This window comes from Dermacentor andersoni, chromosome 8 (assembly GCF_023375885.2).
Source record: "Dermacentor andersoni chromosome 8, qqDerAnde1_hic_scaffold, whole genome shotgun sequence".
NCBI lineage: Eukaryota > Metazoa > Arthropoda > Arachnida > Ixodida > Ixodidae > Dermacentor > Dermacentor andersoni.
In genome coordinates, this window is record NC_092821.1 from 139634511 (window position 1) to 139661027 (window position 26517).

Consider the following 26517-nt stretch of genomic DNA (forward strand, 5'->3'; position numbering starts at 1 on the left):
GGCGCGGACGAAACTGGTTCTGCTACTGTCCTCTCTCTCGGCACACGTCCTCATTGTTTCACATTTGTCAACGCGTTCGGCCCTATACCCGGTTCACCAAGGTAACGTAAAGGACACAACGGGCCTTTTTATTTAACGGGGTGCGCGGGACAACAGACAAACAAGGTCTTGCTTGCGTCGCGTTCATTCACGCGCGTCCGTTCGGCGCGCGCCTAATTGCGTTTGCGCCGTGATTACGTGCGCGGCGAGCAGACGGCGAGAGGAAACAAAACGTATAAAAAAAAGTTTCCGCGACGGCGCGTGTGTGTGTGAGATGGGGAGGAATGTCAGAATTTGTGCCAGCCGCGCAGGGCGCTACATATTATACGGTCGCGGCGGCGCTCGGGCAAGGACTGTTGTGTCGGCGCCTACGGCGGGCCCTGGGAAGGAGCTGCGCCTTTTTACCACCGCGACAAGGCGTAGCGGAGCGCGTTCCCTTGCCCTGCCAAAACCGGGCAGAGAGGTGCACGTCACGTGTCCCGACCGCTCCTGCAACCGATGCGCGAAGCACAAAATAAGAATGTCATCAAAAACACGGCGAGCGAACGGGCAAGGAGGTGGTTGAGAGACGGGAGGCGACCTCGTTTTCGCTCTTGCTTTGCGTTGTTCCCGGCACCGCGACGGACAGCCTCCGGAACGCCGTAACCGGGCCCTTCCACTCCGCTTTAATAAAACGTCGACGCGTATCGGTAAACTTTTTTTATTACGATCACCACGTACGGAGAGCAAAGCTGCGATACGGATTAAACGTGCAACTCCCAGGCGGTCGTTAGCTAGAGAGTTTCGTTTGTTGAGCATCGTGCACTCATGCGCCGCCGCCGATCCGTCTGCTGCGATTTGAGGATTCTTGGGCGAGTCCATTCCGTGCGGGGGAGAGGAGGGTGGCTGTTCCGGCGGCGTCGGCCGCCGCGCGCGCCACCGCCACCCTCCTCGCCACCGCAGTCAAGGCAGCCAACATGGCTGCTGCTCGCTTACCCGATGGTTCCTTGTGATCGTGTCCAAAAAACGAAATGCTCAGATGGATGTTGGACCTTTGTTGAAGTTGGACGAGCAAAATTGAGTACAAGTGAGTACCGTTCGGTGTTTTGCGTGTTCGAAACGGCGCCCGCTATCCGGATGCACCGACCGTGCGCTCGTCGACGTTGGAATGGCGAGCGTTCGCAGAGAGCCCGCAGAGCACTTATTGTGAAGCTGACCGGTTAGGCCTAGTTGCCCTTGAATCGTCGACGGCTGCTCGATGCGTAGCGCGCGCGCTTGTCTCTCGATTTTGCGTCACTTGCCGATCGTTTCCGACCCGGTGACAGGCCGCTTCTGGGTGCCGCGAGCACCGGCAGCGGCTTTGGCGTAACGTTTGTGTATCGCCATCGCTAGGCCTGCCGCAACAGCTGATGCTATTTTTGACCTACTCTCCGGCCTGTCGCCGATAGTGCGACACAAAATCGCATCCGCAGCGTTTTTTGGCGCAGGTGTAACGTTACCGCTTTTTTTGCGAGGCGCCGTTTCCCGCATTTGGCAGGCCCCGCTGTGCGGTTAGCGAACGTGTTTGGCAAAGCGGCCGAAGCCCCGATTTGACGGCGGCGGCATCAAAACAGCGATGCAACAAAAAAAACAAAAAAAGAAGCCAAGTCGTCCGCCACAGCGCAGCATCGTGGTCGCTTGCCTGCTTTGGCACCGTGTGTGTTCGTCGTTACGGTGTGCAGATTTTGTTCGCAATGTTTTTGCGGGCGCCGATTGGCGATCGACGCGCGCGATCGTGCCCTGTTGGCGATAGTAATAGTTAGCGGCGGCAAGGACGCGGCTGGAGCCTGTGAATCGCTTCTGCGTCGACGGCCGAGCGATTGATCGGTCCGTGACGTCGCAGTATCGATTTTTCTTTGTTTTTTTGCCCGCTCGTGCGCTTGTTTGAAGCTCTGTGTCAGTAGAGGAACTGGCCGTTCAGCTGGCTGCGACGCAAGAGAAAACCCGGGCATCGCACGCGCGCGTGCGGCTCTTCGTGGCACAGCCGAAGCTCGCGTCGCATTGTTTATTCTTTTTCGGCGCCATTCGAAGGTGCGTGCGTGCGTGTGTTTTGGCTTCGGTGTTGTGTGTTTGTGCGTGGCTGCAGCCTTGTTGCCCAGCGGCGGCACCTAGTGGCCGTGTCGGTTTCGGAGTTTTTCCCACAGCGCGTCTCGTTTGCCGAGCGCCAGATGGCGTGGCCTGCTGCTCGAGTTTGGAAACTGGCCGCGCGCGCAAGTTGTTTGTTGTGGCCGTCAGGTGTCACCACCTGTTGTGGAAGCCGCGCAGCAGACGGGACGGGACGATTCTGCGACGCAGGCGGCGAGTTCTCGCCGCAGATTCAGGCCGGCGCGTTCTTACTTCTTCACCTTGCTTCCCCGGTGAAGGTGAATTCGCTTATTGTAGCATCTTGCCGCGTCATCCGTGAGGAAGCGTCCTCGAACGCGGCGCTTGGAACTGTAGCACGAAACTAGCTCGCAGCCTTCTGGTTGCGTCAGAAGTTTCGGGTGGCTAATTAGATGTAGCCATAACGGCCGCGATGAACTCCTGTTGCCATCGCTGTCAGTGTTATGCGCAGTAGAAAATTCACATATCTGCAGTTGAACTAGCTGATCAATTTCGTGTAGTCAACTCGACGGACGATCACTTTTTTCCTGGTATTGGGGAGGATGGTTCTTGATAACTCGGGATCGTCTGCCGCATCGTGAATCGGTGTAATCGGCATTAGCAGCCGTCTTTACCGACACGGTCTCGTTGGCAGCAAAGTAATGTTGTACATTTGATAAGTGGTAACTAGCTGGTACTTGTGTCGCGTATGTGGTTCAGTTGAGAGCACGTCGTTTGCAAAAGAGCGTTATAAGTCTCTGACAAGCGGTGTCGATGTATCCCTCTGACCGTTCGCAGAGAAATGTTGTAAAGCCCGTGTTTAATTAATATTCATTCTGTTTGTGCTTTTGTGTAGAACCCACACTACTAAGATGCAAGGTGACGACAAAAGAAGCGACCTGTTTCTTGGCCAAGGGAACTCTGGGGTGAGTAGTTTATCCAGCCAGTTCTTTTTAATTTTTTTCAATTCTGCAGAGTAGCAGACTAGAGCACACTAGCTAAGGTCGACCTCTCTGTCATTCCTGTCAATAAATTCTCTCTCTCTCTCTTTTAGATTCTTTTACTTGCTATTTCTTTGCATTAAGTTACAGTTAAGTAATGTTCAAGATAGTACCAGGTGCCAGAGCAGCCAAAATACTTGTTTTTAAGAGCCCGGCTTGGTCTTTCTGAGGAGGAGTTGGATTTGTTACGGCACCCGATACATTGGCTCACTCCACATACCTTCGATCACTGTGGCTCGCATATGCAGCCAGAAAAACCCGCAACATTCTTGTTTAACATTTTGTTTTACAAGCAGTGAGATTGCACTTAGCCTTGCTGCTATATGTCCCCGAATGTTGCTTTGTTGAATTGTCATGGTGATTCTCAATGACGCTGGGTCAGGCATTCCGACCTCAGTGTCCAATTTAGATATCTTGTGCTTTCCTACCTTTGCACTCGCTGTATGTTATGAAAGTATGTGTTAGTACTTACAGGAATTCTATTTGGAGATTTACATGCTTTGCTGTTGCATTGGGAAATTGGGAACTAGAGAGCTTAATTGATGTTCAGCTTTGGAATGTTGAAAATCTTGAATGCCTTCGATCCTGGGACAAACATTGAAGGACCACCATAACTGCTTTGTGGTTACTGCCATAAACTGCCTGGAAACGGAAGCGGAACGCTACACCTGTAGACGAACAAAGACGTCAATTATCCAGGAAATGGCCACCAACGCGCGGACACTCCTTTGCTCGATGCCCTAAGACGGCAAGCATTTTGGATCGCTGTGGATGGCAGTAGGAATACGGATACGCAGCTTTATCCTATTGTTGCGACATATTTTGTTAAAGAATCAAGTAGAGTCGAAAGCCGTAGCCTTTGCCTCGGGACAATCTAAGGGGAAGCGACGGGTCACAAGATTGCAAATCTGGTTCTGGACGATATGAAGTCTCGGAATTTTCCTGTTGGAAACCTGTTGGCTATGTGTTCGAACAATGCCAATGTCATGATCGGCAAGAAAAATAGTGTCTCTACTGTATTGAGAGAGGCTCAACCAAGTTTGATAGGGGTTGGTGCCCGTGCCATCTCATCAACTTGGCCGCCCGAAAAGGAGCTTCACATCTTCCTGTAAAGGTTGATGAGGCTTTGGTTGACATGTTCTTTTTTTTTTTTTTTTTTTTTTAACCTAGAGAAAAGCTCGAAATGGAAAGATTGAGTTAGACTTCCAAAAGATGCACGACGCTGAGGTCAGAAAGACGTTGAAGCGTTTGCTGACACGTTGGCTGATGTTGAGAAACTGCTCAACCAGTAGAAACCACTACTCAGCTTATTTTGTATCTGAAACAAAGCAGTGCAACAAGCAAGGCTTGTTTTTGGAGTCATACCAAATTCCTAAGACCTTCTCACAAACCCCGAAGAACCCTGCACTGACCCCAAAGTCTGCTACACATCTTCACAAGACTGCTGCAGGCCTCGGGGAAAAAAAAAGCACCGACGGCGATGAACTCTCGCTAAAGAGGAAAGGAGCTGATTCTGGACCTCAAGCAAAAGCTTCATACCAAGGATTTTGGAGAAGTCAGCCACGTGACCTGTGAGGAGCGCCTGTTTTATTTTTTGTCATCGGAGCTAAACAGGACATACTGTCTTTTTCTCCAAAATGTTATACTGCTTATTGAGAAGGCAAACTGCCTTCTTCAGGCTCCTCAGATTCATGTACTGAGGGGCCTCTTGAACCACTTTTTCGAGGATCTCCTGACTAGATTTGTGCGCCCAGGTGTTGTCAAGGCATGTTATTTATTGCTGGAAGTTGACTGTGGAGCTGCAGAGACCCAGAAAGGTGATAAAGACGTAGTCATTGGCAGCACAACCTACTCTGTGGTTGAGACACTGAGCTGCATTGAGAGAGAGCAGTTCTCTGCTGTACGTCTGTACTTAACGGCAGCATGTGATTACATTCTCGACAAATTCCCGCTAGAAGACTTCAATCTCAAGATGGCTGAAGTTTGTCAAGTACAAGCTCTGGAAACTGCTTCATTCAACAGCGTACATCATTTTATTATGGCGGTCCCTGCTATCCTACCCCTACAGAGTGGCGAATCAAAAGGAGAGGCAATCGACGCGCTTGAAGTTGTTTGTCATCTTGCAAGCATATCAGGTTCCAGCCAACATATTGAATGAGCCAAGGTGCGACGTGCAGTGGTCGCAATTATTAAGCGTTCGAAGTGTCGATGGATCGCTCAGGCCCCACAGATTTTCAATGGTTATGCTGGGTTTTCTCTCCATTCCCCACAGCAATGCTGAATGTTAGAGAATATTCAGCACTCCAAAGTCTGCTGATGGTCAAGGGGCACCAGAGTGCTAGTACTTGCTTGGAACAAACCTACACGGAGAAGTTTCTGAAGCAGGCAATGTCAGCAACAGCAAAATCAGTGCAAAAATAAACTGTGCCCCAGTGGGGCTTTCACTCTTTACTCTCCAGGACACAGATTTCACTTGCGGTTGTGAAAACTAGTTAGCTTGTCGCAAAAGGTAAACCCTTTAAAGAAAAGTGCTGCAGCACATACCCCCCTCTCCCCGCCACTATAGCTTCACGATTTTCCAAATCTTCAGGTTGGCAGGTATGCATGTGGAATTAAACTTCCTTTTCGAGCCACTAATCCAGTGTTCATGGTTATTTATTACATATGCGTAGTTCCATGACAATCTTTTTGTGAGCCCCATCAATTTTGTTGCATTGGAATCAACTGTACTTGTCTGTGTTATTCAGAGGAAATATAATGTACGCATATTCTGCAAAAAACGCCGGTGGCAAAAGAGCCGCAAGGCTATCGGTTGCTTTTCTGGTGAAATGCGTCACACACACACAGCTGGCACACGCACTTTTTCCTTTTGCCGAGGCAGTTTATTCTTGGTCCTGCATCACCCGAGACTATTTTTGGTTGTGTCTTATTCTTCACTAAAAGTCATCTTGACGTGGTACCCTTTTGTGCGACAGACTTGGGACACGCGGCCAGGCTCAGATTCGCGAGAGGCCGGGAACGTGTCGGCGGCATGGACGTCTGGCACAGCCTTGGCGCAGAATTCCTGCCGGAACCCCTGTGAAAGGGGCATGGGTGCGTACTCCCCCTCCTCCTCTTCTGTGTTCTTTTATCATTTTTCGTATTCACTGATGGACGTTTTGTGTCGTTGCAGGTGGGGAGGACATGGTATGGACTGGGGATGAAGCATCTGTGATACACCGCTCAAGCAGCCTGGGGGGCCAGTGTGCTTCCACAGGGCCCAGCAATAGTCAGCCGGGCCCTCGACACAATAGGGGCACCTCTGCAGCCTCCTCATCCTCCTGGGTCAGTGTCCCTCTGCCGATTTTGGCATATGCGGCATGCGTGTACCATCCGCTGTTGAAGGGAACACGTCCGCATTTGGCCATCATCACGGAGTTATTCAGTTAAAATGTCCCGGGGCTAATTTAGCCAACACATCTGGTCGGCCACTTTCCAGTGGGAGTGTGAAGAAATGTTAGGTGTTCCCTCTGACGGCGAACCATACTGCAGCCCCTGCCGATTTCCCCATGCATCGAGAAACCTTTTCCCTGCCCTGCTTGTGCTTTTGTCTGGGGTTGCTTGCGCTCTATTTGTGGGAGCAGAGTTGCTTGAAAGTCCGCAATCTGTGCCTCGAAGCATCCAAAGTTGTACAACAGTTCAGCCCCTTTGTAATGTCCCTGTCAACACATCGGGTAAGGTAGACTAAAGTAGATGGTGTGCAAAATTCCGTAAGCAGGCTTTCCTCGCACCAACATTCTGCTAGGAGCACTGTTAAAGCTGAGACTCGTTTTGAAAGCTTGGATGCTGCGAGTGGGGAATGTAGTGCGGGCGTGCTGACATCTTGCCTGGCTGTTCTAGCCTGTGATGTGCCCATTTGGTTAGGTCAGACTAGGTGTGCAAAGTGCGCATTTTGCTTATCGTCTGTTGAAAGAAGGTCTGGCCCGAAGCGCAAAGGCCGGCGAGAAGCCTTGCCACTACATTTTGGCAGGAGGGGAGGCTAGCTGGAGGGGATCCCTAGCTTTGCAGTTTTCTTTATTCCAAAGGTCACGGCAGCCACACATTTGTAAAGTTGCATTGCAAAAAAAAGAATAATAATAATAAGGATAGGTTTTGTGGTAGTATACTGGTTTGGTGAAAGTTGGTGGCAAGCATTAATTCAGAGATCATCGCTACAGCCCTGGGCTATGCCTTTGCATGTGGTCCTTTCAATGATGTGTATTATATATTTATTCCCTGGCGCAGCTGAATGTGCAGTGTCAGAATTTTCTTCTATTGGTATACGCGGAGAGGTGTATGTTATTTGCACGAGATAATTCTGCAGTTAACAAGGTATGTCCCATTTACAGGCTGTCCACCGCCAGGGAAACCCTGGAAAACCTGGAGTTGTCAGGGAAATTGGCAGTTCCGGAAAAGTAGGTGGAAAGACTTAATTTGGTGTCCCTGTTCTGAAACCGAAAAATCTGGCCGTGGGATTTACATTAATGATAACGATAATAATTGATCCAGCATAGGGTAATGTAACAGGCCTGGTTCACAATGTGCTGGAAAGGATTGTTGTAAAATAATTGACAGGGACATTGTAGTTCAGAAAACGACCATGCCAATTGAGTAGTAGCTGCTCTTGACAACATTCGTGGGCTGTACATTTGTGGAGGCCATGCCTTGTAGCACGTTTGGTGCGTGGTAAAAAAAGTACGCAACTCTACTCCTTGCGAGAACATTTAAAAGGGGCTCTGGTCTTGATTGATTTACTTGGATGAAATTTGAAATGTTGCCAACTGTTGTGCTAGCTTCACCCCAAACGATCAGTTGCTCTAGATTAAACAATAATGTGGGCTGATATGAAGCGTTCCGGCGACAAAGCACTTTCCGCAAACATGCGTGGACACTGCTTTCCCATTAGGTGCCTTATCTGGCAATATAAGTATGACCATAAATGTGGCCATACAAGTTAAGCCTGTACACCCTCTGGCACTGTGATGTCGGTGTAGTGTCTGTGGTTGTCTCAAAGAGAGGGGGACTGTCTTGAAGATGAGTGACATGCATGCGTGGTTAAAGATATGACTGTTTGGTTTCCTGCTTTCTGTAGCTCCGTATCAAATCAATGTTGCCTAAGTTAAGCGCTTCGTAGTAACTGTCGTGGGGTCTTAGGGTAGCGCATTCCTCAATCCCCACACTGTTTGTAGACAGTTGTGGTCAAAACAGCTTTACTTGTGATACCGTGTTGGTACTAATATTAATTAATTTATCACTGCATTCATGGCTGTATTCTGCGGAGTGTAGAAGCTCTAACTGTAGAACACAGTCAAACCTCGACATAATCGAGTTGTACTTGCTGCAAAAAGCTTTGTTAAATCGCAAATTTCGTTAATTCGAGGTTTGCAAGTTTCAGCAGTGAAAATAATTTCTTGTCAGGTGGTATCTTTTCAGTAATCACTTATAATAAGATCCCAAAGAAGCTTATGCTATATTAGCATGGTTGTGCATGCCAGTGCGTGCGGTGCGGGTCATGCCGGGAGCAGTGCATCAGTGTGGCTCACGGTAGCGGTGTAAATCTTGGACGCCATGGCTCACCGCACTTAGTGCCTACTGCATCCTCAAATTAAAAACAGAAGTGAAAAACAATATGGATACAGCCGACTCTCAATACATTGGACCCTGATGATACGACAAAAAATGGCCGTTTTATCCAAAGTCCGTAATATCCAAAATGCCTCACTTCCGAAACTTTGGTCGCGATGTGTTACAATGTTACTGCAAAGAGTGAGTGACTAACATGCGAAGTAAAAAACAAACCAGAAAAGGCCTCAGTTTGGCCCAAAAAGGTGAAGCGTCGATTGCGATAGCAAATTAGTAGGCAGCTATGCAAAGTAAGGATCCGTAGTTTTATCGGCCGTATAAAGTAAGTATTCATATACTAACTATATTAATAAGCACGGTGTCATGTGCACACAGGTAGACACGAATACATGTCACTCGACGACCGTGGAAAGTCGCTGTCAAAATGGAGTGAGGAAGTGCGGCAGCACTAGCGAGCGAATTGACTTTCACGCTGTCTTTCCCTTCAACGCGAATGTCGAAAGCACAGCGCTTACAAAGCTGCCAGCACTGGGCGGCCGCGCCGTAAGCAGCAGCCGCCGGAGTAGGACCCCTCTCCCTCAACTGCGCCTTGTGCCTCCTGCGGAAGAAGAAAGCACTTTTCCGCACAACCTTTCTCCTTCCCTTGCGTGCGTGATATTGGGCCGCGATCGTCGGCTTTCCCTCGGAAGTCAGTTGTGAGCCCGTGTCGACACGGCAAAAGTCCGTTTTATACGCCCGATTTTGAGAAAAATTGCTGCTAATTTCATCCGCTATAGCTGATAGTCCGTTGTAGCGCAGCCCGTTACTTCGTTAAATAGTGAAAGAAAATGTAGTTTCTAATGGAACTAAGATTGGCAAAAAAAATTGTTTGTTACACCAAGAAATTCGTAATGGGGCCCTGAACCACTTTTTATCGAAGTGGAGAAATGCATTTGAAGTGAGAATCGGCTATTTCAGAAATACTTTGCTGCAAAAAGTGCTTCAATGTGTTCTGCAGAAGCGGAGCTATTGGCAATCAAACTCTGCCTCGGCTGCGCTCCTGTTCCTTCTTCAACGCCTTGCACTGCACAGGCTACGACACAGTGGGGCATGCCCACAATGCTCCGCTTTCCATATGTCACTGTGGTGCGCAAATTTCATTTTGTATGTTAGCATAGCTGCCGCGACTTCTGCTTTTGGTGCATACGACAAGCTAAGCATGAGCCAAACGTGGTTGTCCTCTGTGAGTTGCAGTGTGTTTAGCCAGTGGACTCGGTGGCAGCACCCCGCAGCGGCCGTTGTATCTGCGCCATCTGCGCCTGGCCGCAGCTTGATGTCGGCTATCGGCCAATAGCAGCCGTCTAAAGGAACGACGAAATAAAGCATCCAGAAGAGAGTGAGAACAAGGCCTTCTGTTGAAAAGAGAGTGTCTCAGAGAAAGGGGACTTCACAGTCTGCTTGCGAGCTCCATGCACCGCGTATGACAGCAAAACTTGGCTGAGACATTCACAGCGGCATGTGCTGCCTGCAGTCTGTGTTATTTCACTTAAGGGGAGACACTGGTTTGAAAATTTTTTTTTTAAATTTTCAGTATTTCCACCTGAAATTTTTATAGAATATGTATTTTTCACAGCTAAAAACAAATATGCAATTAGATTTGGGCTATCACTCCCACATTTTAAAATATTGACTGTTTCATAAACTTACATTCTGCCCAGTCTTTTGACAGCTTTCCCATAAAAGATTGCTATTAATTTGGTATGACAGCGCTCTATAGAGACCAGGGAGTGCAGGAATACCATAATTTTATTTTTAGCTTCATTGGTTCAAGAGTTATGGCCTTATCAAGTATACTCATCAGAAATCTGAAACTGCTGCTTAATTTTATTGTTGATTAAATCACTGTTCTAAATAAAAGTATCAAAATTTCTTGGTTTTATTGCACTAATCAATGTATAAGCTTTCAAATGCTGCAAGAATTATCAAAATCCAACCGCTACATCAAAAGTTACTGTGGGCAATGTCCTAGGATGTGATAAAAAATGTTGTTTTGAGAAAACGAGAAAAGAAGTTTAGGAACATGGTGAACATTTTTATTCAATAGGAGAAGGTATGAATCAGTGTGGTAACTATGCTAGAAGCCACCAGGAACGTAGTCATCATCATTTTCCTTGGTGCGCTTTCTTTTCATTGCACGCCTGAAGTTTTCAGCATGTGCATGCTTCTTATCGGATGCCACTAGTCGGCGACTGTCCTTTTCTGAACATCTTTCAGAGGCTACGGCATTCTGCTGCAGGTGCAGTTCATTTAGTATTGCTGCATCTGCTCTCCCTTTGCCTGCGTTAAACCTTGCAACTGCTTCGGCCACAGCAGCTTCCACAGTGAAAAGAGAGGCATGTTTGCTCTTTGACACGAGCGACCAAATGACAGAGTGCAGGCTCTCGTTCGGGTTTTGGGTTTTGCCTCTCTGACAACGCTTCAGCAATTTCTTGTCAGAGAGTCGCGCGTACACAGGCCGCAAGGCATCAACAACATGCTCCGGCAGGTTGTAGCGATGCTTTGGAGGAGTCTCCTTCTTGGCAACAGCCCTCTTGTACTTGCACCAGGACTCTTCACCACTTGGGCAATGCGAGTGATTTGGGCTTGCATCAGTAGATGCTACATGATAAAGAGTTGCCCAAACAGCATTATGCATGGCTTCGATGTTTCCTTGAGTTTTCAAAGCCCATCCATAATATGTAGTGAGCTTCGTGACCAGCTCGCCCGTGAGTTTTCCTTTACCGCCAAGGCTTGGCTTTCCGTCAGCTCTTTGTTTCTGCAGGAGGTTTCGAAGGGCTGTGCCCATGCGCTTATGCACATGGTTGACACAGTCCTCTTTTTCTATTGGCACAAAGCCATATACCTGTGCCTCCTGCAGGCTACTGAAGGCCCGGCTGTCTCCATCACATAACATGGTTGTGTAGCGGAGCCCATGCCTTTCTAATGAGCGGCCAAATAAAATTTGTGCCGCTTCCACCTCCATTTGGCCTGGCTTACTGGAGGTGTTCTTTTGGCAACTGTGGTCAGCTAGCCACTCGGCATACCTTGGGTCGTCCTCCTTCGGCCCTAGCTGGCACCCCAAACAGAAGTTCGATAGGACGACGAAGTCAAGCACGTATCCCGTAAATAGCTCGATCACTGTCCCAACACAAATATGAGATGAGTGGCCCCTGGTCAACCAAGACCCATCAAAGGAAACAGCGATGTTTCCAGGATTTCCGTAGTCCAGATCGGCATACAGCGTTTTCACCGTGCTCGCGCAGTCGTCAATAACGAACGCGGCAGCCTTCTGCGAGGCAGGGTTCATCTTCAATTTAACATAATCTTGGTAGGTCTTCGTGTGCATGCCTCTCCGCGAAATATTCAGAGTGGAAAATATATCGTTTAGCGCAGTTTGTCCGTTCCCTGTGCCCATTGCCGCGCGAACCGCGAGCACGTTGATTTCGAAAGGGCCGCGCGCCGCGTCCCCCCCTGCTCTTGGCGAGCTCCATACAGTCTTCAGTTCTCCGCACTCACCACAGGTCAGCACAAGTTTCGCGGCGATACCATATTCTCGGTCTTCTTTGGAGATGCTGCCAGGCCCGCCACACACACGGCAATTCATGCACTGAAGCAGTTCATTCACCAACGCTAAGCTTACGACGGTGAACGGCGTTCCAGTCGTCGCGGCTCCTTCCGAGTCTCGAAAAAAAGACCGCTTGCGTCGTGTGGCTGACGTCGACGAAAGGTCTTGCCGTATATCACTCGCACGACACTCGATGGCCACTTTTTGAGCGTCGGAAACCAGGGGAGTGTCGACGCGCACAGCTCGCGTGTGATCTTGGGTCGCCGCTATCGCGTCCGCGATCGCGGGTGCCGCGTTCGTGATAGCGCCGGCACCGCCCGCTGCTTCCGTGTTCTCGGCGGCAGAAGGTCTCGCTGGTGATACGCTGCGTGCTCTCGGACGCCGTTTTCGCTTCTTCCCGAACGCATGAACAGTACGGAACTTCCGATGACCGCCTGCCATCGCACCGATCGCACAGCCGTCGCTTAGGCCTCTTGGCAAAATGGCGGACTGCGCGCCGCTGTCTAGCAGACGAATCCATTGGCATCCAATAGGGAAGCAGGAACGGCCCCACGTGATAGAAACGCACCAATAATGTGCGAGTATGAGTGCTTTTTTTTATGCGCGATAGCTGTGCCGTTGCCAGACGGAAGGCGCTCTTCCGCTAGGAACAGACAATAGAAGAATGCGTCTTTCAAATGAGACCAAAATGGCCGCGCTACTTGGCGTGGTTCTCAGGCGCTGCGGCGTTGAATATGATCGTTTTTGAGGTGGTTTCGCGAGCGAAAATGGCCATGAAACTGACTTTGAGACCGAATAACTCGACTAATGCGCATTACATTGCTACAGTATTTTAGGAACAGTTTCTTTAGACCTTTTTAATTATGAAAAAAAATACTTCCAAAAATCGATTTTTCAGAATTTTTTTGGCCTCCCAGACCCGTGTCTCCCCTTAAGCCCGAGGGGTGGTTCAGCGCCCCGTTAAATCGAGATTTTTTATATCGGAAGTTTAACTGTATTGAGAAAGAGCATAGACTAATGTTTGCTTGTTCTTTCTCTGCCCCACAGCCCTCCAACGACAGCACCTCAGAAGGTGCAGACCAGTTATTGGGCGCTGTTGGGGGATCTGAGGAGGCAACGTCACAACCCTCGTCGCATCCGCCACAATCGTCGCGCAACTGTCGGCCTCCACGCCTCGGCCTGCTGGGCGGAGGCGAAAGCTCGCTCAACAACGGCGCCGCGGCTCCAGCCACAGGCTGGGGTGCGCCGCCACCTGGACCCCAGGGGGGCTGGGGCTCCGGGGCAGCCCAGTGGGGCGGTGCTGCAAGCACGCGTGGGCCCGAATATGCTACCGGTGGGCCAAATGCCGGTGGGGATGCAGGTGGTGCAAGCTCCCCGACCAAGCCGACAGCAGCAGCAGCAGCAGCGGCAGCAGCAAGCAGCTGGGGTCAGGGCACCGTCACCAAGGGTGCCGAAGCATCGGACCCCAAGAGCACCACAGTGGCCACACGCAACGTCTTGGAAGAGCCGATGTCGGAACTGCGACGACTGGCGGCTTTCAGCGAGGGTTGGGGCCAGTCGGTGAGAAACGCTTTTCAGTTGCTTTCGATAAAGCGCATGCATGCCAGAAGCTTTGCTTCCTGAAGTAGAAAAGAGGAGGGAAAAGTGGAGCTAAGAAATTTGGGAATGCTATTGACCAGGCCTGTACAAAAGAAATCAAAAGGCATACAGCTGATTATGGGGTTTTTTGGATGCGTAAAATCACTTGGGGAAATCATATCTAAACCACTCCCTATTGTATGCTGTGGTATCTGGTTGGACGAGCAGCATAGCGGCACGCTCGTTGGCATGCCGCTAGGAAAAGTCTCTTTGGCTGCGCTGCTTCCTCTAGCGATAACCAGTAGGCCCACTCACAAGAGCTCGGGCAGTCTTCTTCGGCTTGGGCCTCCGATAAGTGCGGCTCAGTGTGTTAAGATTGCGCATGAGCAGTAGGCACCGCTTTTCAGCTTAGCTTCCGGAAGAGGATCAACAAAATGTATGCGCTCGCCTTGCGTGCCTTAGACAAGCTCAAGTCCGAGACCTTAACAAAGGGGGCTGACGGACGAGGGGGAAACGTGCTTTTCAGGAGAGAGCTTTCTTGCACTCGCTCTCCCGACAGCGGTGACCACCGTTAACAGTTAGGGCGAGTGGAAAGGGAGAGGAGTAGGGAGGGCAGAACAGGTGAATGCCCGCACAAAGGTGTCGGTGCATACCTCAGTCCCAAAGTATGTGATGCAATTTGTTGGATGTGGCTGTTTGGGCATTTAGCTGTGTGTGGCCACATGGCATGATGTACCCGATAGAGTTTGCTGGAAACGTCATTGCAGCGTGTACAATTAGTTGCAAGTTGGATCCTAGGCGGAATTGTGCCACGTGCCTTCAGCTTTACCAATATGGTCGCTGACCTTGGTTTTCTAGAAATTTCGTTCCTGTATGGACGAGAGCTGTAATCTTGTGCGAGTCTGGAAAATTTCCCTCTTCTAAGAGGATAGCTGTAGCCACTGTATTTACTAGATTGTAATGCGCACCCGTTTTCCGTGACAAAAAAGAAAAACGCCCTCGATTGTAATGCGCACCCGTTTGCTGTGACCTAAAAAAAAGAAAAGTCCTTTACAGTACTGCACACCTCATTATTTCATACGGAAATAAAACTTTCTCTCATTTGGAAAAACAAAGATTTACTCCGAATGCACTGAAGTTGCGATTAATAAAGAAAGTTGCAGTTTCGCCTGAAGGACGAAGCATCTATTGTGATAGCAAATTAGTAGGCAGCTATACGAAAAGTAAGGATAGTAGTTGTATCGGCCTTATAGACTTTTAAACCTTCGCTTCCTAACTAAATTAACAAGCATGGTGCCACGCACGCACAAGCAAACACGAACACATATCACTCAATGACGGTGGAAACTTTTTATGAGAATGCTGGAGTGAGGAGGTGCGGTAGCAGAAATGAGCGAATTGACCTTTACCTCTCGTTTCAACGTGAACTAAGCGATGAGAACACAACGCAGTGCGCCTAGGTGCATAGACCGTCTCCATATCAGATCGCTTTCAAGTTAGGGGCACCACGGCCGTGCCTACGTAGCGGGCGCCAGTCCCGCAATCAAGTTTCGGGAACTCCGAACGTCCATGATGCGGCCCGATTTCCGCCCGTCTCCACGCACACGATCACTTTTCTTTTGATTGCGGCATCATGATGAACACTCTGTGTGACTTCGCAGTCGGCACTTTCACGCTGATAGAGCAAACGCAGAAAACGGGAAGACGGTGGACTAACCTAAGCATACATACTACAACATATGGAGGAAGCTACGGCAGCTAGGCTCGAAGTGCATGCGAGGTGGCCATTTTGAAATGCAGATGGTGATGTGGTAAAACAGATTTAGGTTCGTACTCGACTTTAACGCGCACACCATTTTTGGACCCGTTTTAGTGGGAAGTGCGCGATAGATTCGAGTAAATACAGTACTTCCTTTATTTATAAAGGAATAGTACGCTGAGAGAGCATCTTTTGACCCCACATGGTGAACCTTGGTTTACATTTGTTCATGGCCTTTATGTGAGCGGGGAACACCGGTTTGTTGTTGCTGCAGCCTATAAACCAAGAGACGCCCTGGGATGTGCCGATGTCGCCAGGGACCAAAGAGCCACCCACGGGGGCACCTTGGAGGGCACCCGTCAACAACGGCACCGAGGTCTGGGAGAACAACATGCGTAGTGCAAGAGCCGGTGGCAACAAGCAGCCCAACCCACCTCAGTCAGCACAGGTAAGAAGGCAAATAATGGCATTAAATGCTATTGAAGGGCATTATGTCATCATCAAATTGAATGAGCAAAAGTTGCAGGTAACACTTGCGTGTGTTTGTATCAGATGAGTTTAGTATTTGATTAGAAATCTGGGTATTTGGAGGTTTTCAAACATTCTATGAGATATGAATATTCAAACCAAACCGATTGTATTGCTGGCTGTGTGGGAGCAAATACACAAAAACAAGGGGGCTGTTGCAATGCACATGTGGCAGTGTTTACAGTTGAACCCCACAATAACGAAATTAGCAGGGTAATGCGAAAGAAATCGCTTTCGCGTGAATTTGGTTGTTACAAAATGAGACGGCACAGATAAGTAATGCGTCGCAGAAGGAAACTTTACTGTCAAAATTCCGTCGGCCCACATTGGCAAGCATATCGAGGATATAGAACCGCATTGCCACCAGCACAAAGTGCACCGCATGCGTCCATCAGCAGTGGCAGCACTGCGGCGGAGTGTTCTTGGTCAGTTGCTTTAAGAATACGATCACTTTGGCAAGATGTTGTGTAACTCGCCACTAGACGCACCGCAGCAGCGGAGTCATTTCTCCAGCGTACGCTGTTGCCCGTAGTAGTGATCGTGATCGTACCTCGTATACCTGAAGGCAATCAATCAAGATTACAGCCCCTTTGCGCAAATCTACGTCCGGCACCGATTCCGCACGCATTGCCTGTCAAGTGGCATCAAAACCAGCGTTCTTGAAGCAAGGGATGTATACTTCCGGACTGTGGCTCAGTCACAGCCCGATGCCTGGCACTCCATGCTGCGCGTTTGAGTACATTTTGGAGCCTGCTAGCCTTGCTCGAGTAGGTAATATGCGGGGTTAATTTCCGGCAAGTTGCAGAATGCATTGGTACGAAATTCATTGAATCCAATGGGCATTTGCAGAGGATGCGAAAATATTTCGTTGTTGTGGGGATTTCATTATCACGGGTTTCGACTATTGAAATATAAGGTGAGGTCTTAGCCTCGAAGTCGCCCTTCACCTAATATGTGAATTTTGCCTTTAGGTGTGGCTTCACGGCAGCACGAATTTCGCATCATACTGTGGCTTTACTGCAGCACATGCTACTATGCCGAGAAGCCACACTATGAGGCAAAGTTCGCGCTGTTGTGAAGCCATGCCTGAAGGCGAAATTTGCAAACTGGCACTTTACGTGTTAATAATCTTCAGCTCTCTATTTAGTCGTATATTAGTGTGCCTAAAGTTGTTTTTCCTTGGTCCAACTACTGTACCTTTGCCTTATACAGTAGAACCTCGTTGATGCGTTCCCGTTACGTACGTTTTCCTGGCACCAACATTCGTAATCGAGAACACACAAAATGACCCACTAAAGATGCGCTCATTTTCTGCTGGTTCATATGTTCCCGGAACACAAGATTTTTCAGCACCAACGTTCACTTGCCAAAACCGGTAATGTGGCATTGTAATAAGCGGGTTATTTCACTATGGAATACTCACAAAAGTTCACAGTGCAGCAGCGTCTCATTGTTATACAGTCGCCGACCAATAAATTGGACACCAATAATCTGGACATGCTCGGTAATTCGGACAGCTTCGCAGCATTGCCAATGGCCCCATAGACTTAATGCACGAAAATGGCCGACATTCTGGACAGCCGCCAGCCCTACATTCCATTATCTGGACTCCGTCTGTGCCTGTAGCGTACATTGACTCTGCCGTCATTATCTCCTCTGGCAAACTCGACGAGAGATCATGTATGTCTTCAGAGATTACACGCTAGACAGTATTCTCTGAGGCCTATCCTTGGTCGCTGCTTTATGCCTCAGAGATTTCAATGCTAATGCCGAGACTTTGCCTGAATTGTGAGGTTGCATTAGCATCGCGATCGTAACATCCTGTTCCGGCACCCCCGCGCATAGCCGGCTATCACAATTCTGTTTGTTGAGTTTGCCTTCCGGACAGCGTTCTGCCGTGCTGTGCTTGTTTGTTTAGTTTGTGTTCCAGACAGTGCTCTGCTGGCTCCAAGAAGTCTTTCTCGTGAAGTTATAGACAGGCTGCGTCAAATGGCATTAACGGTGCCCTAGCAGTCTGAATGAGCCTGGCCCCGCAAGTGACGAGGCTGAAGTGCCACAACTAGCTCAAATGTGGACATCATTGATGACCTGCTAGGCTGCGGTGTGCCGATTCCTGCCGCTGTAACGTTTGAAGACTTTGCAGACGTCGACAGCAAGGTTTTGTCGTGTGCTGAACTGAATGACAACGAAATAATTGAGCAAGTTCTCCCACCATCAAATAGCGACTCTTGCTCGGATGATGATGTGCCGTATGCTCCCTTCCACATGTGGATCTGACAAGCCTTTGCAGTCCTTCCATCGGTGCATGGCATAACTGAACACTGACAAAAATACTGGCCCACTTGGTTGCGCGTAAGCGGAAGTGCGTGCAGTAATGCATCGACCACCACCTGTTGCTTGCACAGGGGCCTTACAGTGTAAAAAAGATGACCTTTTTTGGTAACATTACCGTATTTACTCGCATAGATCGCACTTTTTTTTTCCAGGAAAATTGACGCAATTCATTACGCGGGTTAAATTTCCCGCGCAAAGAAAACAAATTTTTTTTTCGTCCCGCATTTGCTGCGGGACACCAAAACAAAAATGGCGGCCGGCGGAGCAAGCTGAACGCGCCGAACGCAATTTTTTATTCTTCTCGTGAGTACATTACGTGCATTGAAACAGTTTCTTCCGCATCAGTAATGAATTGCGGCAATAACTTAGCCATGTCCACTTTGAGGGGACAGAAACAGCTGCCAGTGACATAGAAACACATGGCCGGCATGTTGCGGAAACTGCGGCATCTGTCTTCACTACTATCCTAATATGGCACGATTCCGCTAAAGGTGGGTGGATATCCTAGCTGTGTTACAAGCGTCGGTGTATGAATAGGGCACACTTTTGACGTATGTAAACGTGGCTACTATCGTTGCCGCTCGCGATTTGTTATGTGCCCACGAGTGCAGATTAGAAGAATCGAAAGGCGCCTTTTTTTGTTGTTGTTGATCACAACCATTATAAAGCCTACACATAATAAAGGCAAGTTTGGTTGCAGCTTTCTTTTAGTCATGGAAGTGCGGAAAGTGATGAAAGTAGTGAAATGAGGCATCTACTTAAGAATGTGTGGTGAGTACAGCTCGCTTGGTTTGTCTTGAAGAGTAGTTCGCGTAGCATTCCCCAGATGGTAAGCGCGATCATTATTAGCGAGACTTGGCACACGACATTTCGCTGTGGCAAGTTCGGGGTGCGATCATTACACTGGAATTAAAAAAATCGAATTTTGAAGGCACAATTCAGGGGTGCGATCATTACACGAGTGCGATCATCATGCGAGTAAATACGGTAGTTTCTTTTTTCCCCAGACATTTGATAGTTTGGACTTGTTTACCTTCTCCATGGAGTCTGAATTATTGGTCGTCGACTGTAACCGATATATTGTGAAACCCGGTATCGTTATAAACGGGTTTGACTGTATGTTCGCCCCATGCTGGACTCCAACGCCTGGTCGTTCATGTGTACGGTCATGTGAACGGTTGCTTGTTTGAACGATTGCGTTCCTCCATTCCGGTGTCCTGCTCCTACGCCTCGCGAGACGGTCTCGTAGACGCATGGATCGGCACACGCGCGCAACGTCCGCACCGCTTGCCTATGCCGAGACAAAGAGGGAGAGCCTACTTCCTGTCGTGGCCGCCTAACCTCACCGTTAGCGCAACGCTCGTGCCACCTCTCTTGATATTCTGCAACTGCACCAACCTCCACTGGCACTAAGCTATGCAGAGAAGCCGGATTACAGGAAATGCGAGAGCCATGCAGGGAAAACATCAGGGGATGTGTAACAGTCGAGCATCCCCATAAGGTGTGGAACGTTTTGTCAGCCTACATACTGTGCAGACGCATGTAAGGGCTGTAAATTTTTTTCAAGCTGTGAGGACCATTTTTTAGGGTGCAGCCCATACACGTGATGTGTAAATTTATTTATTTTCTCGAGTAAAAGCAGTGTACCAATTCGTGAATGAAGAGCGGTTATTGCAGTATACGACATGGCAGAGTTGCCATAATGTCTGGTCGTTGTCACTCGCCGAGTCCTCAGACTCTGAACTGGTGCTGTGTGGCGATGCACACTCTCCCACAAGAAGTCATCTTCGTCGCCGTCCAAGCTGACCCCAACGACTTTAAAACTTCGGGATACGATGTCCGTCGACACTGAGCTCCATGCGGACAGGATCCAGCCAAGTGCAATCGCAAGCGACGCCCTCTTGAGTCCTGCAGTTGGCGTCTGCTCGAGGCCGCCGCATCCATCCACCCCTTGTACTGCCTGCGGAATTCAGCCTTAAAAGGCCATTTCACGCTGATGGCCAGTGTTTGCAGTATGCAGCCACTGGAATAGCCATGCCTGTGCTGACACGGCGCGTGACCATATTCGTCAAGTGACCGCAGAAGGTGTCGAAGACCAAAAGTGACCGTTTGGCCTACAAGCCTTGTCTCAGCGGTTCTGCCAAACAGTTCTTACCCAGTTGAGCACGAGGTGATCGTTCAAGCCCTTTTGTTGGACTCGAACTACGAGCCCCTTGTGGAAAACTTCGTTGGGAATTCTTTTCCTTTTCAGTGCAACGTATGGGGGTAGATTCCGCCCGTTCGCAGTAATGCAAAGCATCACTGTGCAGTGATGGCGCTCAGCACCGCCTGTCCGCATGGCAACAGTCTTCTTGTTTTTACCTTCGACCGCAGTTTTCGGGAGTCAAACCCACAGGGGTCTACTCGGCGCTCACCATTTGGGATTTTATATAATTGTGTTCGTGGCACAGGCTGATAACAATGGTTCTGAAAGCTAAGCACCTTGTCAGTGTAGTCTGGAAGCCGCTGGCTCAGCGTGGTCCTTTACCAAAAGGATAGGCTCTTCCTCTTCAAAAAATCTTCGCACCAAGCTGGCACTAGCTTTGAAATCCTCGTGCGGTGCACATTCTGCACGTGCCATGGCTTGAGTCATCATGTGAAGCATGTCCATTGTCAATGCGTAGCCATTGTTTCTCACTTTCATCAAATAGCAGAGCAGTTCTTTGAATTCGGGAAGCTTGCATGGTTTGCCTTCAAAGCTTCTTTCCGACTACACCATCGTGGAACGCACTTCTCGTCCGCGTCGAGTTTCTTGCTGGCTGTGTGCTTGCCATGTTCGAGAGCACAACCTAGCACTTTCAGCTTAAACCCAGCCGTGTAGCTGTTTAGGTGCTTGCCCATCGTGTTCATATGTGAATGCCCGGATGAAAACGAGCAAACAGCACAAAAGAGCCACACGGCGTGCGGAGCATGTGCAAACGGCCAAACAGTGCAGAAAACCGGAGTTGGTGATGCTAATGCTTACATGGATAGCACAAGTTCAATCGTGCGAGTTCGCCATGTGTTGGCAGCGCCTGGAATCTCACATATGCACCCCTCATTTTGAAGACGAGGTCGATTATATTTAAAATTTTTAAGACGAGGTTAAGGGCTACTTTCCCCGTTGTTGTGTCCGCGTGTGTAAAAAAAAAATCCCGAAGATAGTGCAATGGTAGGCCGACCTGCAGTAGAGGTGACGCAGGCTGTAAGCACTCCCCACATGTCGGCCAATCGCAAAGATAGTACAATACCAAGACGACCCGTGGCAGAGGTGCAGTTAGCCATTAAGAGGCCCACATATCCAGCTTCGCTGGTCATCCTTCTTCACAGAGTGTAAGAGCACTGAGTTCTTTTTTTTTCTTTCTTTCTTTTTCTGGATACATATTTACGAAAAACTGGGTGCGGCGGCCCGTACACGGGTGCAGCCTGTACATGCATTTATACGGTACATACCGTATTTACTCTTAATCTAGGCTGACCCCCAAAAGGGGATTTTCCTCGAATGTAGGTCAAACAATAAAGGTAGCACAGTGTTCATGAAATGAAAGCAGCATTTATTGAATATGAACGTACCGAGCTCGTGGTATGTCGCTGTCTTCGTTGTGGCTGTCATCTCCTCGTTACAGCCGGCGCACACAAAAAGCATCTCCCGTTTGCCCCTCCAATGACGGACATTTTTCTCATCAATGCCAAAGTCCCGGCTGGCTTGAACGTTTGACAATGCCTATACCTATGCTGCTAGCACAACTTTTCGTGTGAAAACGGCAGCTTAATGGCATCGCCTCTTTGGTGCCATTACGATAACACCGCCATTACAACACAGGTCAAAATTGCGACGTCGCCCGTGCGCTTCGGTTGTCTACTGCCGCGACTAGTAGTGGCTACGATACGCACTATTCTAGATGGCACTAGCTATGCACCATATTTATCAATTTCAATGAGAAGCTAGCGCGTTTTTTAAAATGCTTGAATCTAAGCCGACCCTAGAGTTTGGTATATGATTGTTTGAAATAAACTTTTGGCCAGATTTGAATAAATACGGTACTGTACATCGTTTACATCATGTCGACAGAGACCTTGGTTGTGCATATTTGGCACCTCTCATTTTATGGGTAATTCGATATTTTAAACACGTGAAAGTGCGACTACATGTTGACGTTTGTCCGCAAAGGGTTCAAGCCAGTGCTCTCAGCAGCAGCCTTGGGGCAGCCACACCCCGACCAGCCACATTGGGGGAACCTGGGGCGAGGAGGATGAGCCGCCTCCTTCGAACATGTGGACCGGTGTGCCGACCCCGTCCCAGCAAGGTGGCCCCCGCCCCTCGCCCGAGGGCCCTCCCTCGTGGGGCGGGGAGCACCACCGAGGAGGTGGCGGTGGCGGAGGCGGAGGAGAAAAGCACTGGAGTGGCGGGCCGCCCCCTCCCCCAGGTTCCAGTTGGGGTGGGCCCGACGACCGTGACTCACAGGGCCGCGTCTGGGGTGGTGGCCGGCCGTCGCACAGCATGGACGACGGCCCCAGTGGCGCATGGGGCGGCGGGCCCAAGGGGGCCGGGCCCCCTCCCAGTGTGGGGACCTGGTCGCCCGTGGGCGGACCCAATGGCAAGCGAGAGCCGTCTGGCTGGGAGGAACCATCACCACCGCCGTCGCGTAGGCCAGTGACCAACTATGATGACGGCACTGCCCTTTGGGGCAATCCTACGCGACAGGGCAAGGTGGGTTCTGCGGTGGGTGCTGTTACTCGTACCTCTCGTTGGAACAAACATAGATTAAAGAGAACTGAAAGCAACATTCCTAATTGGCTGTTTTCATTAAAACACCTGTATGGGTGTGTTAGAAAACTGCTGGTTGAGTGAATGGTTGCACTCTTATCAGATTCGCTGACCCATGTCAAGCGAATGGTGTCTCTGAATGTGTGCATGCCCTGCTTTCCGAGAGCTGTGGGCTTTGCATGGTGGTTTCTGCGGTGGGGGCTGCTACTTGTGCCTCTCGTTGGAACAAACATAGATTAAAGAGAACTGAAAGCAACATTCCTAATTGGCTGTTTTCATCAAAACACCTGTATGGGTGTGTTAAAAAACTGCTGGTTGAGTGAATGGTTGCACTCTTATCAGATTCGCTGACCCATGTCAAGCGAATGGTGTCTCTGAATGTGTGCATGCCCTGCTTTCCGAGAGCTGTGGGCTTTGCATGGTGGTTTCTGCGGTGGTTGCTGTTACTCAGACTTCTCTTTGGAACAAACATGGATTAAAAAAAACTGAGAGCAATGTTCCTAATTGGCTGTTTTCGCCAAATCACCTGTATTGGTGTGTTAGAGAACTGCTGGTTGAGTGAATGGTTTCACCGTTATCCGATTTGCTGACCCATGTCAAGGGAATGGTATTTCTGAACGTGTGCATGCTCTGCTTTTTGAGCCCTGTACTCTTGGTGATCTTGCTAGCAGCTTGAGTTGATTTCTTTTGTGGTTTTGTCTGATTGAAAAAGTGTCCCATTTAGTATGTGCATTGTGGTTGATGGCATGTAGAGTGTCTTATGATAGTGTCACAACAGCAAGGTAAGAGCGTCGTTACGCCTTCAGGTGTCACACTGGAAGGACATGCCTTCGGTGAAGTCTATCTGCAGTGGAGGTGGTGCTCCACCGGGCATGCTGCGGATGCCAAAGGAAGGAGTGTGGGGCGGCGGAGGCGGAGGCAACAAGGGCCCACGCGGAGGCAATGGCACCAACTGGGGAGACTCCAGCTGGGAGGACCATAACAAGGGCGCCTGGGGCAGTGCCCCTCCTGACCAGGCGTACTGGGCCTCCAAGCCCAAGCCTTCATGGGCCGACGGGCAAATCGACACCTCTACCTGGGGTGGGCCTGCTAAACAGGTACGCATTCCTCTGCCATCACTCTGCCTCGAGCTTGCCCCGCAGGGGCGTCTGTGTCAGCAGGTGTTTCGTGTGGCACCACGGTGTGTGACTAACAACTGTGTTTTGTGATACCATATACCCGAGCACATGAGGGTTGCACTTTTCCGCATCAAACTGTGTGCGATTTAGCCATGTTCGGGGAAAAGGGGATCCTTGGGGTTGCACCGATGCTCTGTGCTTGGACCTTGTGGTCTCCTCGCGACGCCCACGGCGCGCACACTCCGATTCCGTGCGCGCCGGACGACCACCGCGGGTTCAAGCACTCCGAGCCGCCATGCGTGCAGGGCACCGCGGCTGCGCCCGCTCCGGTCCGCTCCGTGTGCCGACGCGCAGCTGTGCGCGTACGCGCCCCGCCGACCCTAACTTAGGGGAAGGCGAGACCGCGCGCGCAGCAAGGGAGACCCTAGGCGAAGCTCTCTCTAAGCCACAAAGAACATTTATTAAGGTTGGACTCAATAGACCGTTTCATCGGGCGAGGAGGATAGGGCGCGCGGAGAGCCTTTCCTCCTCTCTGGCTTGGGCGATCCGGCGCGGCGCTGCTTGAAACTATTGCTGTCGCGTGCTGCGGAACGATTTCGTTTTGTTTTAGATCTTACTTTGTGAAATTTACGCCATGTTCGTTCATATAAGGTCGTCAAGGAAGCCTTTCGGTGCATTGGTAACTACTGTAGGCAGAAATATTTCTTGGGGACGCAAAAATGTGACACGCATAATCAGCCGCGGTGTACGAGCATTATCAGTCGCGGTGCGTGTATGTGTTGTTTACTATATTGCTTATATCGATTTTAATTCAACAAAGAAAACCGGCGTCTCTGTATTACCAGCATTAAATGGTAAATCAGCTCACTGTCTGATCGATTGGTGTAGGGAGTAAAACATAAAATTCAAGAGCGCATGCTCGTGCACGGCCAACCTAAGGCAGCCACGAAACATCTGAGCGGCAGGCGCTATCAAATATTTGTGATACACTGGCATCATTCTCACGCATTTCAAGTCTAGTATGCTTGAAATTACCATATGTCTACGCTAGCGTTGCAGCATGAGGCCCATGGCGCTGCTCAACACAGCGATCACTGCGGTTGGTGAGCCAGCACGATACATATATAAGCTGTGTGCTTCGGCATTGCCTTTTTGGCCTGTATACAGCCATAATATATGAGAGGGTTTGCATAAAAAGAATGCGATGGCTATTTTTGAGCGCAAAATTTCCGTAATACGTGTGAGCGCGTCGTAGAGAAATGGGGTCCAGTAGGTAGTGTCATTTACTGAAAGCCGCAGGGCTGAAGCTGAACTTTGCACTACCTGCTATGCCTCGCTAGGGAAGGGGAAAGGGGAGCAAAGGAGATGGTTGAATGTGGACAATATTGGTGTGCCGATCCTGACAGCAGCAGCTTATCATCAGGATTGGCCACGTGCTTATGACAGTTTAGGAACAAGATGGAGCAAAACGAGTCCTTGTGTTGCGGATTTTAGGAGGTGGCCATCGGATATCTGCATGATTTTAAAGGAATTTTTTGGGGGTAGCCGGGCCAATACTGAGCTGCATTGTTCTGTGCCGTGTGTGGCAGGGACGTTGACTCACCGTGTGCTGCATTGTGTTGACCGTTGGTGCTGTTCTTGTCTTGACAGGGTGGCAAGCCTCTGACCAAGGACCTCATCTATGCCAGTAAGCAGTTCCGTATCCTAACCGATATGGGATTCAAGAAGGAAGATGTAGAGAATGCTCTGCGCATCAACCAAATGAACATCGAGGACACCCTAAGTACGTACCTTGTTGTTCTTGCTAGTTTGCACGTTCATATGTTCCCGGAAAACACAATTTTTCAGCACCAAAGTTCAGTACGTCGCCAAACTGCGATCGTATGATACATTTTCCGGCTGCTAGATCCCATGTAAACAAGATCAAGAACAGTATATACCTGCCCGCCGTGACAGCTTCACCACAATGCTTGCCCCGCCATGAAAACACCGGCGCGCACTCAGCGTCTCATTTCGATGCCAGCAAATCACCCACCGTGGTTGCTTACGGGCTATGGTGCTGGGCTGCTAAGCACGAGGTCGCAGAATCG

At 49.6% G+C, this 26517-nt stretch overlaps 1 protein-coding gene across 3 annotated transcripts in view; it reads left to right on the plus strand.

Moving 5' to 3' along the window:
• The first annotated feature begins 981 nt into the window (after window positions 1-981).
• gw (trinucleotide repeat containing adaptor protein gawky) overlaps window positions 982-26517 on the plus strand; it is a 49644-nt gene continuing 24108 nt past the window's right edge. Inside the window, exons 1-10 of one of the 3 annotated variants that reach the window (XM_050173901.3) lie at window positions 982-1105; window positions 2996-3065; window positions 6116-6233; window positions 6313-6464; window positions 7508-7573; window positions 13372-13884; window positions 15936-16109; window positions 22713-23264; window positions 24116-24406; window positions 26078-26210. In XM_050173901.3, coding sequence (XP_050029858.2) covers window positions 3012-3065; window positions 6116-6233; window positions 6313-6464; window positions 7508-7573; window positions 13372-13884; window positions 15936-16109; window positions 22713-23264; window positions 24116-24406; window positions 26078-26210 — 2053 coding nt within the window. In that variant the 5' untranslated portion in view covers window positions 982-1105; window positions 2996-3011. The remainder of the gene's footprint in view (window positions 1106-2995; window positions 3066-6115; window positions 6234-6312; window positions 6465-7507; window positions 7574-13371; window positions 13885-15935; window positions 16110-22712; window positions 23265-24115; window positions 24407-26077; window positions 26211-26517) is intronic. The other 2 variants (XM_050173903.3, XM_050173904.3) reach the window with 2 other exon arrangements.